General features: G+C 38.9%; 1 protein-coding gene across 3 annotated transcripts in view; it reads left to right on the top strand.

The window, feature by feature from the left end:
• Positions 1-17,850, top strand: part of LOC130916769 (voltage-dependent calcium channel subunit alpha-2/delta-1) — a 258,325-nt gene that overhangs the window by 199,121 nt on the left and 41,354 nt on the right. For all 3 annotated transcript variants that reach the window (XM_057837728.1, XM_057837729.1, XM_057837726.1), the window contains 3 exons: positions 5,082-5,142; positions 5,236-5,327; positions 11,414-11,495. In XM_057837728.1, coding sequence (XP_057693711.1) covers positions 5,082-5,142; positions 5,236-5,327; positions 11,414-11,495 — 235 coding nt within the window. The remainder of the gene's footprint in view (positions 1-5,081; positions 5,143-5,235; positions 5,328-11,413; positions 11,496-17,850) is intronic.

Genomic DNA, 17,850 nt, shown 5'->3' with positions numbered 1-17,850 from the left:
GAAGGCTTTTACATTCCTTTCGAAGGCAACATGCATATTGGCCGAAAACCAATCATGATAAACTGATGTCAATATTACCTGATATCAATTTAAAATGCTTTTATCGGCCAATAACATCGAGAAACTGTATTATGTTTACAGGTGACATTTGAACAAATCTAATCCTCTACCTCCGTCAAAATATTTATTGCTAATTTTTGATAACATATGTATGAGTGTATGTGTCTTTGTCACCATCACAAATTTCATAATGCACCAGGATTTTCATGGCTCATGAAACGCTGTTCGAGTCATGAAAATTAAAGGGAACCACGTACAGAAAGACTTGTAGTTCTTAAAAGATAAATACAGTGGGAGAACAAGTATTTGATCAGTGTATCAAATACTTGTTCTCCCCACTGTATTAGTATTAGTTACAACAATTGGATGTTCAAACTCCTCTTAATGTTTTAGTTTTTTAACATTTGAAAATTTAGTTTAACTAGTAGGTCGCCATTGTTGTTAACGACGCAATGCACACTGGGCAGCGCTGCTGTACTTCCACAGTGTCACTCGTTAGCTACATACACTGCTGGCCAAAAGTATTGGCACCCCTGCAATTCTGTCAGATAATGCTCAGTTTCTGACAGAAAATAATTGCAATTACAAATGCTTTGGTAGTAATATCTTCATTTATTTCCCTTGCAATGAAAAAACACAAAAGAGAACAAAAAAAAAAAAAGAAATCATTATCATTTTACACAAAACTCCAAAAATGGGCCGGACGAAAGTATTGGTACCCTCAGCCTAATACTTGGTAGCACAACCTTTAGACAAAATAACTGCAAACAATTGCTTCCGGTATCCATCAATGAGTTTCTTACAATGCTCTGATGGAATTTTAGACAGTTGTTCTTTGGCCAACTGCTCCAGGTCCCTGAGATTTGAAGGGTGCCTTCTCCAAACTGCCATTTTCAGATCTTTACAGGTGTTCTATGGCAGGGGTCCCCAACCTTTTTTGCACCACGGACCGGTGTTATTTGGGTCTTTTTTTTCACGGACCGGTGTTCTGACAAATTTTGCAACCCATCAAAAATTGCAACGATGCGGTTCTGCGCATACGCGTAACGTTAAACATTGCCGCAAAATGCGCAAATGCAGCGATTCCAAAGTAAACACTACAAACTTTCTTGAAAGAAAGGAATATTAACTTACGTTTGATCATGGAAGGACTTGTAGAAAAGTTCTCCTCAGATTCATCCTGCCATGTAAGCTTCACACAACAGCTGCACACCGCGCTCACCATTAACGACTTCGCCTTGTCGTTAAGCATTAATTAAGAAGCCCGCTTCACAAAGATACGATTTTGGAAATTGTAGCAAGGTTTTCAACGCTCTTGTCGCGATGTCAGGATATTCCAGAATGACTTTAATCCAGAACCTCGGTAGAGTTGTTGTCTCAAATGTACGTTTAATAAGGTCGCCGTCATTTGCGATCTTTCTGTTTATTCACAAACGGGTCACGAATCCACTCCTTCGCAGTTCGTGGGTCTTCGAGGTTGTAGGCTCGTCAGGTGCCCTTTTCGCCGTAAAAATATCCTTTTCGCCGAAAAAATATTTCCAAAGACGTCTGTTTTCCTGTTATCTTCGCTCGTGTGGGGGCTAATTATTTCCGGTGTTCGGCCATTCCCTACTACGCAGCGAAACGTCCTTCACAATGCTCAGGGCGCTTGCGCTTGCATTCACACGCATGCGCACATCAGTTAGAGGCGGCGATTACTCACTATTTTTGTTTTTATTTAGTTATTTAGAACCTTTTCACAGCCTCAAAGATACTTATTGCATGTATTACCCTCTCATACTTTTAACCATTGTGTTTTTTTGTGTTAGCTTTGAAGCAGTTGACCACATTAGTCACGTAGCGTGTTTAAACCGTCCTTATTTGATATAACTACATTTAAGTATTTTCTGCAGGCATTTTTTTAGTACCTTATTCCTGTATGCATCTAAACAAAACAAGTTTAGAGCGCACGGTAGTACTTTAGGTGTCAAATTCGACTAATGTAGGACATTTCGCCGATGTAGCATATTTTGGCAGAACACCGGGAACAAATGTGCTGCGCCGCGGCCTAGTAATACGCTATAGACCCTACTCACGTGACGTCACAGCCACGCCCCCGCGCCATGTTGTCCGTATACTCGTCATGTTAATGCATTAGCGCTTCGTAAATTCCTCCTATTATGGCGTGTTTTTCTGCTCGTTAACATTAAGAATCAAAATGGTGAAGTCGTGTGTGGCGGTCGGTTGCAAAAACAGAGAAGGTAGACGGAGAGACTTGAAGTTTTACCGTATTCCGAGAGACCCGAAGAGGAGACCGAGATTGACTGCTGCAATTCGACGAGAAAACTGGGCTCCAAACGACTACCACAGATTATGTAGTAGGCATTTAATATATATTTAGAGGGTTTTGAACTGACAACCACAATTAAGATCATTGCTAGGCTAATCGCTGGCAACATACACTCAGACGTTGTGAATGAACTACCTGAAAATATATAATTATAAGGGGATAATCAGACAGTTGTCATACAGTTAATTTACAATTTCACTATTGAGGTCAAAAGCCAAAAAATAAATTCAACTAGGGACAATCTGGAGTAGTGCTATCGCACTTCATATTTATTACATATTATATATGTATATAGTGAGAGTGCTATCGCTAAACCATATAAACATTAAAAGCCCTAGCTCCATTGACAAATGACATGAAATACATTAGACTTGACAGTGGATGTTAGCAAGAACAAAAGATTTTGAACTGAAAATTTCGTAACTCACCTTCCAAGCACAAGATTCCTGCCGAATTTTCGTGTACGAGGACCTGTTTCACCCAACCAGCAACGTAGCATTTATAAGCCTCCAAGCTCTTAAAGTTTTTCAAACTTTCGTGAGAATAGGCTGATTTTGTGTGGACAAGATAGTTGTAAATATCAGGATAGCAGATGTCAGGCAAAGACTGCGAAGCCAGCGAGTTGAAAAACATCGATTTAGGCATCAAATACGGATCTGGTGAATGGATAAACTGAAGCTTTTCCACGTAACGCCTTTTATGCAACGCATCCAATGAGTTTACAGCGTCAGATAACACCGGGGCTTCCATGAATTGCTCTATAACTTGCTCGACTAATTGAAAACAGTGAGAATAGGTCTAAAAAATTGGTACAATATGGCGGCCGGAAACAGCGACACACCCATTTTGTGACGTAGGTGAGTAGGGTCTATTATCGAGGACAAGCGCACATAGATATATTATATACACAAACAAGATGTACTGCTAGCAGTCCAATCAATGGACTTCTATGACAACATTGTAATCTATCCCGAAGTATTATACTGTATCTAGAGTAGACAGAGATATTGGTGTGTTAAGCAAGGGCACAGGGTTAATTCGGCCAGAATGCAGTCGTTATTAAATTATTTTTTTCTTTGCGGCCCGGTCGCAAATGCGCCACGGACCGGTACTGGTCCGCGGCCCGGCAGATGGGGACCCCTGCTCTATGGGATTTAGATCTGGACTTTATTGCTGGCCACTTTAGAAGTCTCCAGTGCTTTCTCTCAAACCATTTTCTAGTGCTTTTTGAAGTGTGTTTTGGGTCATTGTCCTGCTGAAAGACCCATGACCTTTGAGGGAGACCCAGCTCTCTCACACTGGGCCCTAAATTATGCTGCAAAATTTGTTGGTAGTCTTCAGACTTCATAATGCCATGCATACAGCCAAGCAGTCCAGTCTTATCCATCCACATCTAGGGAGGTTAGCCACAGTTCCATGGGCTTTACACGTATTGATGACACTGCACCCTGTAGACACAGGTCTTTGGAGATGGACTTGTAGCCTTGAGATTGCCCATGCTTCCTCACCATTTTGCTTCTCAAGTACTCAGACGGTTCTTTGGTCTTCTTTCTTTTCTCCATGCTCAAAGTGGTACACAAAAGGACACAAGACAGAGGTTGAGTCAACTTTAATCAATTTTAACTGGCTGCACGTGTGATTTAGTTATTACCACCACCTGTTATGTGCCACAGGTAAGTAACAGGTGCTGTTAATTACACAAATTAAAGCCACATCACTTGATTTTTCAAATGGTGCCAATACTTTTGTCCGACCCATTTTTGGAGTTTTGTGTAAAATGGTAATAATGTTATAATTTTTCTCATTTGTGTTTTGTAATTGCAATCATTTTCTGGGAGAAATTGAGCATTATCCGAAAGAATTGCAGGGGTGCCAGTACTTTTGGCCAACAGTGTAAACGTGTCGTTGGTTCTGCCCTTCCAATTAAAACCCGAGCGTAAAAGTGATGAGGAGGACAGCACTGTTGATATTTCACAAAACGAGCAGCAAAAGCTATTAAATGTGATTCCAACTCGCGTTTCTCGTGCAACAGACGAGCAGATAGACCACATGACTATACTTCCGCATGACGTTAGTCATGATTTCCCCACATGTGTTGTCTGTCTGTGCAGTTAAACCTGAAAGGGAAACGCAACTAAAAGCAAAGTGCGTCTGGCTTAACCACAGAAATAGAAAACGTGGCTTACTTCAGACAGAAAGCAGACAATAATAACAGGGCTTGTGTAAAAGACACAAAAACCATGTGATCGCAAGGCAATGATGAAACTAGCAGCGAAGGGATAAACAAACTGTCAAACGGCAGCAAGTCAATATATCGGCAAGCCGCTTAGGATCGGTTTAAAGACACTGCTGATACGCTACAATTGGATGCAGGTACGACATTCCACAGCTCTGTAACAAAACAATCTGACCAGCAGCACGTCATATTAGCTTCGCTTGCTAGCTAGCACAGCTATTCTCCCAGTCAAGACCAACCGCGTCATCACCCCCAGCGTGCATTGCGCGCGTAAAACATGGCGCCCTCCGTCGGTCAAAAAAATATACTAAATATGATAGATTTTTAAATTAATGGCAATAATATGTGTTTCTAATAACAAAGTTTTGATAAAAGCGAACAATTGTGGCTTATCAGAGCCTAAAAGTCTTTAAGTCCGAGGTTCTCTTTAAGATCATGTCTGTTTGTGTTCTAAAGTTATGGAAACCCTCCAACTGGAGAACTTCGACAACTACGGCCACACTTTCATCGCTCCACGGTGAGTTGGTGAAACTCCTCCCCCGATCCTCCCCAACTCCGAGCGTAGCGTCCAGCATGCCGAGAGTGAAACTGATGGTTGCTGTTTCTTCAGGGAATACTGCAAAGAGTTGACGTTGTCGCTCAACAACACCCAGTTTCTCCTCGATTTCAACCAGTACATTGATAGGAACACTCCAGATGCATGTGAGTCATGCATCTCTCTCAGTGTTTTTCCTTTCAATCCTAGCACTGATGGTGTTTCGGCCTTGATCAATGTACAATGTGTGCGGTTGTTTAAACCTGAGGTGGGTAGCGTAGCCAAAAATTTGACTCAAGTAAGAGTAGCATTACTTCAAAATAATATGACTGAAGTAATTAAAGTCATTAAAAAAATGCACTCAAGTTCAAATATGCGGTGAAAAGAATAGTCAAGTTATGTGTAACTGCTTACAATGTCTGATTTTATTATTAAACAATCGTAACGTCATCTTCATGAACTCTTATTATGATATTGTACTATAATCTATTACATGACCATATTAGGCCAAAACAAATAAAACAAATAATCAAATTCCAACTCGAAAAACCTAGCTCAAATCACCTGCCAAAAGAACACGAGTGCCCTCTAGTGGAGAAACATATTTCCTACCATGACATTAAAACGATATCTCCGGTTTTCCGTGGTCTATCGATGCCAAACAAAAACTGATTGAAATCCGCACTTTAACATAATGTTGACAGCAGTGATCCCTCGATATTTCGCGCTTCAAATTTCGCGCCCTCAGTCCATCACTGATTTTTTTTTAATTAAAACAATTAATGCAGTATTTTATAGAGCTGTCCAAATCCGATCACGTAGTCTCTCTTTCTCGCTCCTGCCGCTTTTCTTGGTCAGGCATTGCACTGGAGTTGCCTATGAAAGTTAACGATGATTGACAACGTTAAGGTTTGATCTTGCCAGAGACGCTTGTAAGCCGAAACTATAACGCGCCGCATGCGTCAATCATTGGAAACTGTTAAACAGTTGATTTGGCAACTCATTGTGTGTAAGTGAGCAACTTGAGTGGATTTGAGTGGACTCAATAAATGAAGTGTTTAATAAAGACAAGCATTTTTCTACTTTATTCTTGTTTAAAAATCATTCGGTGGGACAGTAATATGTTTAAAACGAATCATGATTATTATATTTGTAGTGCTTAAAAGCCATTTATTAATATATATATATATATATATATAGAGAGAGAGAGAGAGAGAGAGAGAGAGAGAGAGAGATACTGTATATATATATATGAATTTAATTATACTTTGGGAAAAAAAAGTTAAAAAAAAAAAAAAAAAAAACGTAATTAAAATTCATTAAAACTATAAGCTGCTACTAAATTCCTTCATTTTGAATCCTGCGGCATATACTCCAGTGCGGCTTATTTGTTGATTTATTTGGGTTAATAGGTAACACTTTTATTTGACAGTGGCGTCATAAGACTGTCATAATTATGACATGACACTATCATTACTGAATGCTTGTGTCAATAAGTGTCATCCGGCAATTTATGTCACAAACTATATTTATGTCCAGTTTGGATCGTTTACATCCATTCAAAAGTGCGATAATTTGCCGGACAACACTAAATGACTGTTATAAGCATGCATTAATGCTCATGACAGTGTCATATCATAATTATGATTGTCTAATGACAGTCTTATTGCGCCACTGTCAAGCAAAGTGTTACCAAATACCATAACTAGCAATTAATGAAACAACTGGAACAGTAACTGAAGAAATAATTAGCACAGTACATGAATTATGATTTTTATTTACATCTGTAGTGCTGCAATGCATGCTCGGAGGCATGTTGGACAACAACAGTGTTGACAGCAGGTGGCAGAAGAGGTTGACTGTCTCCCCCAAGGGAGCAGTGATGGCCAAATGAAGCTTCTTGAAGCAATGGAACTTTGCAGCCAATTGGTTCAAAGCTTCATAGTGGTTAATTTGGTCTAATGACAGTCGTATGTTGCCGCAGTCAAAAAAAGTGTTACCGGTTTATATCTTTTGGTGTAAATATCCCGTAATACAGTGACGACAGCTGCGGCTTTTAGTCCAGTTCGACTTATCGGTGAGCAAATGCCGTTTTTGTGTGGGTTGCGGCTTGTAGTCGGTGCGCCTTACAGTGCGAATATTACGATATCTCTTTCCAATCCTAAATCTGAATAAATACATTGAACACGCACACAATTTATTAATTTTATTTTTACTATTTTGCGGTTTTTCGCTTATCGCGGCGCGTTATAGTCCTCATTAACCGTGAAAAACAAGAGCACTGTATTTTAAAGACGCCACATGATTGAACACGCCTCCGTGATCATAGGACTTCAGACTGCAAGGTTGTGTGTGGTCATTTGACTCTAATGTAACGTCTGATTGGGAAAATAGTCATGTAAAGTTGTCTTATTTTTGTTGTTGCATTGTTGACGATTTTAGAGCCACTGTTGGCATCTCTGGCAAAAGTAAATTCAAATTTAATATGTAGATTAAAGAGGAAAAAAGTCTCATGAAGCGGTGTAAGAGTAGCGTTTCTTCTCCACAGATCTCAAGTAAAATTAAGTTTCGTTGTAAACCTACTCTTAGAAATGCATTTTTCTAAGAGTTACTCAAGTAAATGTAAGGGAGAAAATGTAAATGTATCGTGTTACTACCCACCTCTGGTTAAGTGTGGACACTCGCGATTTTGTGTGTGTGCATGCGTCACAATCTGTTTTCATGTTTGAAGTTGTGCGATCTTCACCCCGGTGCTCAGCGTCTGAAGGACAGAGCAGCTCATTTGATGAGTCAGGTCTGAGCAGGGTGACATCAGGCCTAATCGACTGAGCTTCCTAGAATCCCCGTGTTGTCATTCTAGGCGATGACTCATCGGGTTTGATTGGTCGTCATCTAATGGATCTCTCCGAACGGTATAGCTTACCGCCCCTGCTAATGGAGGCTGCTATCCCAGAATCCATTTTGAGCCAAGGTCACACTCGAGCTGCTGTCTGTGAAAACTTTTTGGCCAAACCAGAGGTGTCCAAAGTCCAGTTTACAGGCTATTAACGTGTGAAACATATTCCCATAACACAAACATTCAAACATAGGTTTGAATGACCTTTTAAGAGTAATAAAATATGAATGTTACAAAACATCAAAACTTGCAGTATTATTCTGTATGTGAAAAAGTCTAACGAGAATATGCTTTCGAAAATATTTTCCTTTCTGTTGAATTAGCTTGTTTAAACATTTGCGCTATATGATCGATTAGCCTCAATTATTAGCATTGACATATTCATGATGTGACCTTTGACCCTTCTAAACGTATCATCTTCCCAGCAAATTTGAGTTGAATAAACTAATCCGTTATAGGAAAAATTCCTTTCTGACCTCTGTGACGTTTGACCTCATTGCCCCGAAATTATATCACGTCTTTCGTATTTTAAAAACTTATCCTGCAAGTTTAATAATAAACGCTGTAGTCATTCTAGACGTATCTCGAAAAAATACAAACAGACAAACTCTAGCGACCATTTCAACTCATTGGCTCCCATTGACGGTGATAGTGATAGACAATTTGACACCTGTCAATGGCAATGAAACATGATCACTCGATGCCAGCCATCCCAGTTGAAATGGATTTAATGCCTGCCACCGTCACTGGCAGTGAATGAGTTAAAGATCGCACTAATCATCATCATGATATTCAACATCCGTTCAAATCTTTTTCTGATACAGGGATACCTCGAGATACAAAAGCTTCGGTATAAGAACAATTCGTTTTACGAACGGTTTTTCAAAACTTTTTCACTTCATATGACCAAAAACGATTCATCATACAAAAGATAATACGTACTGAAATAGATAATACCCTCTCGCAGCAATGTAATAATGTAGGGCTGCAGCTATCGATTATTTAAGTAATCGGTTAATCAATTATTTAGTTCAAATAATCGAGTAATTGGACTGGGAACATTTAATGCGTTGCACAATAAATTTTAGGACATGTAAAACAACAACTTTCAAAAGAGCATTAAATGCGAAGACAAAATAAAATTCCCGAGTGTTTTTTCAAATGATGCAGAATTGCACGTCCATTTCCCAAAAACAACAAATACATCGAAAAATAAAATGCCTGAGCTTGAACCTCAAACGGTATAAAAAAAATAATAAAGATCCAAGCACAACAAAGGAACAATTGGCTAACTTGCATAGAAAATGTTCGCTAGCTTAAATGCTATAAAATGCTAACTTTTTTTTTTTTTTACAATGATCTTAACAAATTTTTCAAACAAATATTCACACAAAAACTGCTAAATATACTCTTAAACTCCTAAATAATGCATGAACAAACATATTAGCGCAAACAAAAACTTAAATAAGCCTTATGTTGTCCTTAACTGGGAGCAGCAGGATTCAGCCATGTCAAACGAGGAATGGCATATTCACTATGGCCACTAGAGAGCAGTGTATCCACCCAAATCAATAAAACAATGCAAACACTTTCAAAACAAACCATCGCAAAGCCACTCTAATTAAACGTATCCTCAAAGCAGAGAAGTTTGATTCAAAGCTTTTTCCTTATCAAATTCAATACTTCTTCCCCATGGTGCTGCACTGAAAGATTTTAGATTAAAATGTTACATAAAATAAAACGCGTAACAGCTGATTTTTTAAATATGGACACAGACATGTTTAAATTACAATTTAGAGATACAAAATCCAACGTGGCAGCCGTCACAAAACAGAGCTTTTTAACTTGAAAATTCTTGTAAATAAATGCGCAAGCCCCGGAATTTTTTTATAGATATGAACGTAAAACCCTCTAAATTTTTGGTTAAAAGCAAAAAAAATTGCAGTTATTGTTCATTTTACGTAAATATCTCAAACTAATATTAGGCTATTGTGTTATCCAACATGGCAGCCGTCACAAAATAGCTTTTTAAGTTGAAAATTATTGTGACTTATTGTGAAGATTTTTTAAAAATAGATATGAACGTAAATCATTCTAGATTCTCGGTTAAAAGCAAAAAAAAGGGCAGTTATCGTTCATTTTACGTAAATATTTCAAGTTAACATTAGGCTAATTTTTCCATTTTCATTTCATTGTATTCACAACGTTTCAAAGTGCATGCACGGTGCGAAAAATATAATAATTACCTTGAATCCACGACCAAATCACTCTTGAGAGACTCCTGCCTGCTGCTATGCACTAAAACTTTCGTCCTGTTTCCGTTTCCACCTAAATCTGGTGTTAGAACGCAGCGCTTGTTTGAGTTTATCACAGCTCTGCCTGCCTGCGACGGCCTCCTTCAGGAAGGCGTTTCTGTGAGAGCTGTCCCGTCAACTGACAGAGAAGTCATGTAAACAAACAAAAATGTACACGCCATAATGTGCTACACAATGCTCATTTATATGAAACAAAAGAATAATAGAACTTACAAGGCACAAACAGTGAGATGAAATAGCAAGCAATGGCTGCTGAAGTCGGACTGCTTTTAGCGTGTTTTTTCTCCAGTTTTTTTTTATTTTTATTTTTTTATGTATTTATTTTTTGTCACGTAACAGTGTCTCGTCTGCCGACTCCAGCATAGAGGTATATTTCAAGAAGGCAGCTAAACGGTAAACGCCGCAGGCTGGGCGATGCCCTCCACTGTTAGCTCGCTATCAGCCTGCTAGCTTATTGAGCAGCATTCGATTTTTTTAAATCTATCTAGCTAGCTAATATGAGGTATAATACATGTTTTAGATTGTTATTTTGAGAAGGGGTAATTAGGAGTACTTAAAGGTTAATTCCAATTTAACCAGAAATTCGGGTTACGGCGCCAACAAACGAATGGAACTGGTTCGTAACCCAGGGACTACCTGTATTTGCCTGTCTTTAAGATGACAGCAAATTAATGTTGTATTTTTAGTATAGGTTGGCAAGAATTAGGTGATTTATATGTAAAACATTGTAAAAAAAAAAAAAAAAAAAAAAAATCATGAAATGAAAGCCATTTCGCAACAAATGTCATATCTTGAGGTACCACTGTATATTGAAGGTCTAGGTCAAACCATTATTTTGTCTAAATGCGCTAGTTTGCTTTTGCACTTGAATTCATTCATTTGGACATCATTTTTCTACTTTTTTAAATAGTGGAAATAAAAAATAAAATTCATTTCGTAGGTTTTTTTTTTAGTTTTTTTGTCATCGCAAGTTGATTTGCAAGCCTTACTAGCGAAGCCATGACATAAATGATATGTAGACGGCATATGTCTCCAATCACAGGCAATGTGTCCCTTGTGAGTCGACTCATCCTGGATGCCGGCCTGACAGCTGAGCTGGTTGACTTGTGGAAAGAGCAGAAAGTGTAAGTAGGTGTCATAAAGATTTCCAACGCGGGGTACAAATGTCGACACATAGAGGTACAACACATAGTGTTTTTTTTTTGTTTTTTTTTAACATCTTCAGTTTGTGTGTGGTGCACTCCACGGATAATCGTTTAGTCTTCATCTTCACCCTCCAACTAGAATACTGGCAAAGACAGTCTTTTGAGTTGATGCATGATGTAGGCAAGTGTCGGTATGAGATTTTGACAGTATGATAACCCTAAGTAAAAAAAACGCGGTTTCACGGTAATGCAATTATAGCTCTACAATATGTTATTTTGAGATGTATTGGTTAAAAAAAAAAAAAAAAAAAAAAAAGTTTTTTTTAATTGAACAGGATTTTTTAATTTTAACATTTTTTTTATTTTATAAATTGGAACATCAACGTAAATTCGTTAAAATAAATAAAAATCACAAAAATTAAATAACTGAAATATTTTAAATAAAATTGTATAGAACTTATAGACTAAACCGACAGCCACTAACGGCCATTGACGTCCAATCCCTTTGAAGTGGGAATGATGACAATTAGAAGTCTACAAGTGATCAACTTATTTCAATTCACAGCAGAAGGATGATGAAAATAGCTTTTTTGTTTGTTTTATTTATTACCGTAATTTTTGGACTATAAACCGCTACTTTTTCCCCTCATTTTGAATCCTTCGGCTTATAGTCCAGTGTGGCTTTTTTTAAAAAAATTATTTATTTAGGTTAATAGTTAATGCTTTATTTGACAGTGGCGTCATAAAACCGTCATAATTATGACATGCCACTATTATGGTCATTAAAGAATGCTTATGACAGATGTCATTAAGTGTCATCTGGCAAATTATGTCACAAGTTCCATTTATGTCCATCTCAGATCTTTTACAGCCGTTCACAATTGAGATAACTGGATGAAAGTAAATGACATCTGTTATAAGCATTCATTATTGCTCATGGCAGCATCGTGTCATAATTATGATGGTCTTATAACAGTCTTACGGCGCCACTGTCAAACAAAGTCTTTCCAAATACCATGAGTAGCAATTAATGAAACAATTGGAACAGTAACTGAAGAAATATTTAGCACAGAACATTATTTTGATTGTTATTTACATTTGTAGCGCTGCAGTGCACGCTAGGAGGCATGCTGGACAACAACAATGTTGACAGCAGGTGGCCGCAGAGGTTGACTGTCTCCCCAAAGGGAGCAGTGATGGCCAAATGAAGCTTCTCCTCATGAACCACCATGAAGCATTGAACCAACAGGCTGCAAAGCTTCATGAACCACCATGAAGCATTGAACCAACAGGCTGCAAAGCTTCATGGTGGTTCATTAAGTCCTTTGAACAAATGTTTTCGTGTCAAATTTGGTGGGTGGGGGCTTATAGTCAGTAGCGTCTTATAGTCCGAAAATTGCGGTAGTTGTTTGGTAAAATATCCTAGAAGGATTTCCTGACTCCATGTAACGATAATTGTTGTATCCCCATATCGTGATCTCGTAAATTGTATCGTGTCACGAGCTAACCAGAGCTTCCCGCACCTATTCAGAAGCATCTTTCAGAACAATCTTTTAATCAGGCTTTAATTAGATATATTGAAAGGATGCCCCGGTAGTCAGTATGCGTGTACCCAGCTTAACTGCAAAGCCAACAACGCTCATTGCTACCAGACGTGAATGGCTCTGCCAGGAATTCTTCCAAAAGACCAAATTCTTCCAAAAATTTTCCATATCCCATACAGTGTACCCACTCTGACTCTAAATTAGTAGTGTGTGCAAAAATTTAAATACTATATCAGGTTCCAATTGGGACAGCTTTCAGACCAAAGTGAAGAAACCTACTGTACGTATGTATGTGCCTTCGTAGCAGTACAGCCTCGAAAGCAAAACAATGACACGCCAGTAGATAGGAAATGCATAGATAGGAAATGAGCACTTAATCGGTAAAATGGTTTGTGCATTGGAACCTCGCTTTTGCCATCGACGGTGATGGACGAACAAGATTTGCTTTCTGTTTACATTGACCACACAGTAACTTCAGCGTATTACCACTTAAAACTGCTACAGCGTTTGACATCGCGCATGACCAATCAGAAACGAGCCTCATTGCAGGCAGGGGAGGGAGCGGAAACAGAATCAGAGCGTCTGTCACTCACTACCACGTGTGGCCAATAAGCAGCCAGCGTTCAGGCTGAGTTATGTCACTTCCCGTTCACTTACTAGGTCCTGACCGAGATTGCTGAGATTATGCAACGCAATTTGATTTCGCAGTCACACAGTGAACAAGTTAAAAACTGAAAGGAAAGGGCTTTGTCACATATTCTTTAACGTGGAGCCTATCATACGCTACTCAAACGCACAAAAACACCACACAAACATACACTTCTCAGTGAGGAAAATAAGTACCGTATTTTTCGGAGTATAAGTCGCATTTTTTTTTCATATTTTGGCTGGGGGTGCGACTTATACTCAGTAGCGACTTATGTGTGGAATTATTAACACATTATGATATAATTTCACATGTTATTTTGGTGTTTTGCAGTGACACTGATGGTTTTGGAAAGTTGTTAGCATGTTCTTATGGTATAGTTATCCGAATAACTCTTTATAGCTATGGCCACATTCGCGTTCTGCCTTTGGCAGTGTATGTTCAATTGTATTATTGACTTTTTTATCTTGAAATGGATACATTTAGTTTGTGGCGCTTTCACGCCCACGTGAGGGCGCACTCGCACTTGTTTACGTTAAGAAGAGTGCTCACACGCCAGAAGAAGACGGATAGCTACGTAGCTCTGAGTGAGTGAGTGGGCGAGTTAGCGAGAGAGAATAGATGGCTGCGAACCTACTTTCATTGTTTATGCTTTTAAATCATCTTTACAGAGGCAACGCCTGCGTGTATCATCTTTTCTGTTGTTGTTGTGTGTTTTCCACTCGCGATCGGACACTTAGAGCCAGTTGTGTGGTTGTTTGAACGATGTGCTAATGATAGCGAACACATGCTAACCTGTTACTTATTACTAATAGTACCTAATTATCATTTATTTACGTTGCGAACCTGTTTTCTATCGAGGACCAAATTGATTCAGAAAATTATAAGGACGTCCAGCATTGTCTTTTGGGAGTTCGCTGTCTAGCCAGGACCGAGCCGTAGCGTAGGACAGTATATTCACATTTCGTTGTTCATGCACTGTACACTGTACATTTATTTGGCATGCTGTTCTCTATTGTATTTTTATATTAAATTGCCTTTCAAGATGACATGTCTGTTCTATGTGTTGGATTTTATCAAGTAAATTTCCCCAAAAAATTCGACTTATACTCCGGTGCGACTTGTATATGTTTTTTTTCTCTTCGTTGGGCATTTTATGGCTGGATCGACTTATACTCAGGAGCGACTTGTAGTCCGAAAAATACGGTATTAGAAATAATGGGCGGGTTTAAAATTTTCATGGTAGGTGCTTGTCAACTGTGAGAGATAATCTACAAAAAAATCCACAATTTACAATTTATATGTATTATACAACTGCAAATACGTATTTGAACACCTGAGAAAATCAATGTTAATATTTGGCACAGTAGCCTTTGATTACAATTACAGAGGTCAAACGTTTCCTGTAACTTTTTGCCAGGTTTGCACAGACTACAGCAGGGATTTTGCACCACTGCTCCACACAGATCTTCTCTAGATCAATCAGGTTTCTCTGCTGTCGCTGAGAAACACGGCAGTTTGGACTTCCTCCAAACATTTTCTATTGGGTTTAGGTCTGGAGACTGGCTAGGCCCCTCCAGAACCTTGATATGCTTTTCACGAAGCCACTCCTAGGTTATTCTGGCTGTCTGGTTCGGGCATTGCCATCTTGGAAGACCCCGTCACGACCCGATTTCAATGCTCTAACTTAGGGAAAGAGGTTATTCCCCCAAATCTCACAATACAGTCTAATATGCAGAAAAACACCGACAAAGCATGATGCTATCACCCCTATGCTTCACAGTAGGGATGGTGTTCTTGGGATGGCACTCATCATTCTCCTTCCTCCAAACACTATGAGTGGAATTAAGACAAGTTCCATTTTGTTCTCAAATGACCATATGACATTCTCCCATGACTCCTCTGGATCATCCAAATGGTCAATGGCAAACGTAAAACAGGCCTGGACAAGTGCTGGTTTTAGCAGAGGAACCTTCCGTGCCATGCATAATTTTAAGCCATGACGTCTTAGTGTATTACCAACAGCAACCTTGGAAATAGTGGTCCCAGCTCCTTTCGGGTCGTTGACCAATTCCTCTTGTGTAGTTCTTGGCTGATTCCTCACCATTTTTAGGATCATTGAGACCCTACGAGGTAAATCTTGCATGGAGCCCCAGTCCAAGGAAGATTGACAGTCATGTTTAGCTTCTTCCATTTTCTAATAATTGCTCTAATGGTGGATCTTATGTCACCAAGCTGCTTGGCAATCGGCCCGTAACCTTGTGCAGCCTTGTCTCAAATCTGTCTCTGGTGTCTTTGGGCAGCTCTTTGGAGCTTATTCCTTGTTAGGAATTTGAGTCTTCCTGATTGTATGGGGTGGACAGGTGTTTATATGCAGCTAACCGCCTCAAACAGGTCAAAAAGTCAGACTCAAAAAGTCCTCCTCCACTCCACTTATTCGTTGGACTTTTTAAAGGCGACTAACAGGTCTTCGAGGGTCACAATTCTCGCTAATAGACAGGTGTTCCAATACTCATTTGCAGCAGTATACTGTAACACAAATAATTTTCTAAAAAAAAATCATACACTGTGATTTCTGGATTTTTTCCCTTTAGATTGTCTCTCACAGTGGACGAGCACTTACCATAAAAATTTCAGACCTGACCATCATTTCTAAGTGGTAGAACTTGCAAAATTGCAGGGTGTTCAAATACTTATTTTCCTCACTGTATATACATTCGTATTTATATACACATTTTTCTTTTAATACTAAATTACTGCATTCTCACTTGACTGTAACTTATGGACTGCCATTGACGGCGCTAGACATCCAATCCATTTGAAGTAGGAGGGATGGCGGCTAATCAGCTCCTTTCTGGTCATTGACCAGCTCCTCCTGTGTAGTTCTAGGCTGATTTCTCAGTCCGAGAGAGATTGACAGTCATGTTTAGCTTCTTCCATTTCACAAAAAAAATCCAATTTGAAAAAAAAAAAAAAAAAAACAAGGCCAGGAGAATGCAACGAGTAACAAAGGGATCGAGAATACAAACTGTCAAATTGCAGCAAGTCATTATCTTGGCAAGCCACCTAGGATTGGTTTAAAGACACTGCTGATAACAAAATTGCAGGCTTTTCAAATACTTATTTTTCTCACTCTACAGTATATACAGTACATACGTATATATATATATATATATATATATATATATATATATATACCTATTTTTCTTTTAATACTAAATTACTGCATTCTCACTTGACTGTAACTCATGGACTGCCATTGACGGCGCTAGATGTCCAATCCATTTGAAATAGCAGGGATGGCGGCGAATGAAAGTTAAATCAGCTCACTGACCAGCTCCTCCTGTGTAGTTCTTGGCTGATTTCTCACCATTCTTAGGATCATTGAGATCCTCCAAGGTAGATCTTGCATGGCGCCCCAGTCTGAGAGATTGACAGTGATGTTTAGCTTCTTTCATTTCACAAAAAAGAATGCAACAAGCAACAAAGAGATTGAGAATGCAAACTGTCAAATTGCAGCAAGTCAATATCTTGGCAAGCGGCCTAGGATTGGTTTAAAGACACTGCTGATGAGCTGGAAATGGATGCAGGTACAGCACTGGGAATTCATCCCATTGTTCTGTAACAAAACAATCTCACCAGCTGCAGAATGTGACAAAATCATGCCAGTCGTCATACTAGCTTTGCTTGCTAGCTAGCTTCCAACAGCTATTCTGCCAGTTTAGCCCAAGGTCAAAACATGTACTAAATATTATAGATTTTTAAATCAATGGCAATAATATATGTGTTTCTAATAAAATATTTTAGTAAAGAGAACAACGGTGGCTTTTTAGAGCCTACAAGTCTTTAAGACTGAAGTTCCCTTTAATGTGGAGCCTATCATATGCTACTCAAACGCACAAAAACACCATGCTTGTCAGGGAACGGAAAGGCAGGTGGTGTGTGGACCCAAATACAGGGAAAGGAGATGAGGCAGATTGACAGTACAAAATGATTTAATTATGGCAAGCAAAAAACAAAGTACCAACAAATAATGACGAGATTCCAAAAACACAGCGGCAAACAAAACTCAGGTTATTCACAAAAGGCTAGGTATCAAAACTTACTGAGGGGAACACGAGGGCTTGGAGAGACGCGAGAATGC

Source organism: Corythoichthys intestinalis, chromosome 5 (assembly GCF_030265065.1).
Source record: "Corythoichthys intestinalis isolate RoL2023-P3 chromosome 5, ASM3026506v1, whole genome shotgun sequence".
Lineage (NCBI taxonomy): Eukaryota > Metazoa > Chordata > Actinopteri > Syngnathiformes > Syngnathidae > Corythoichthys > Corythoichthys intestinalis.
Note: the sequence above shows the minus strand (reverse complement) of the source record. Positions and strands in the feature narration are given on the sequence as shown.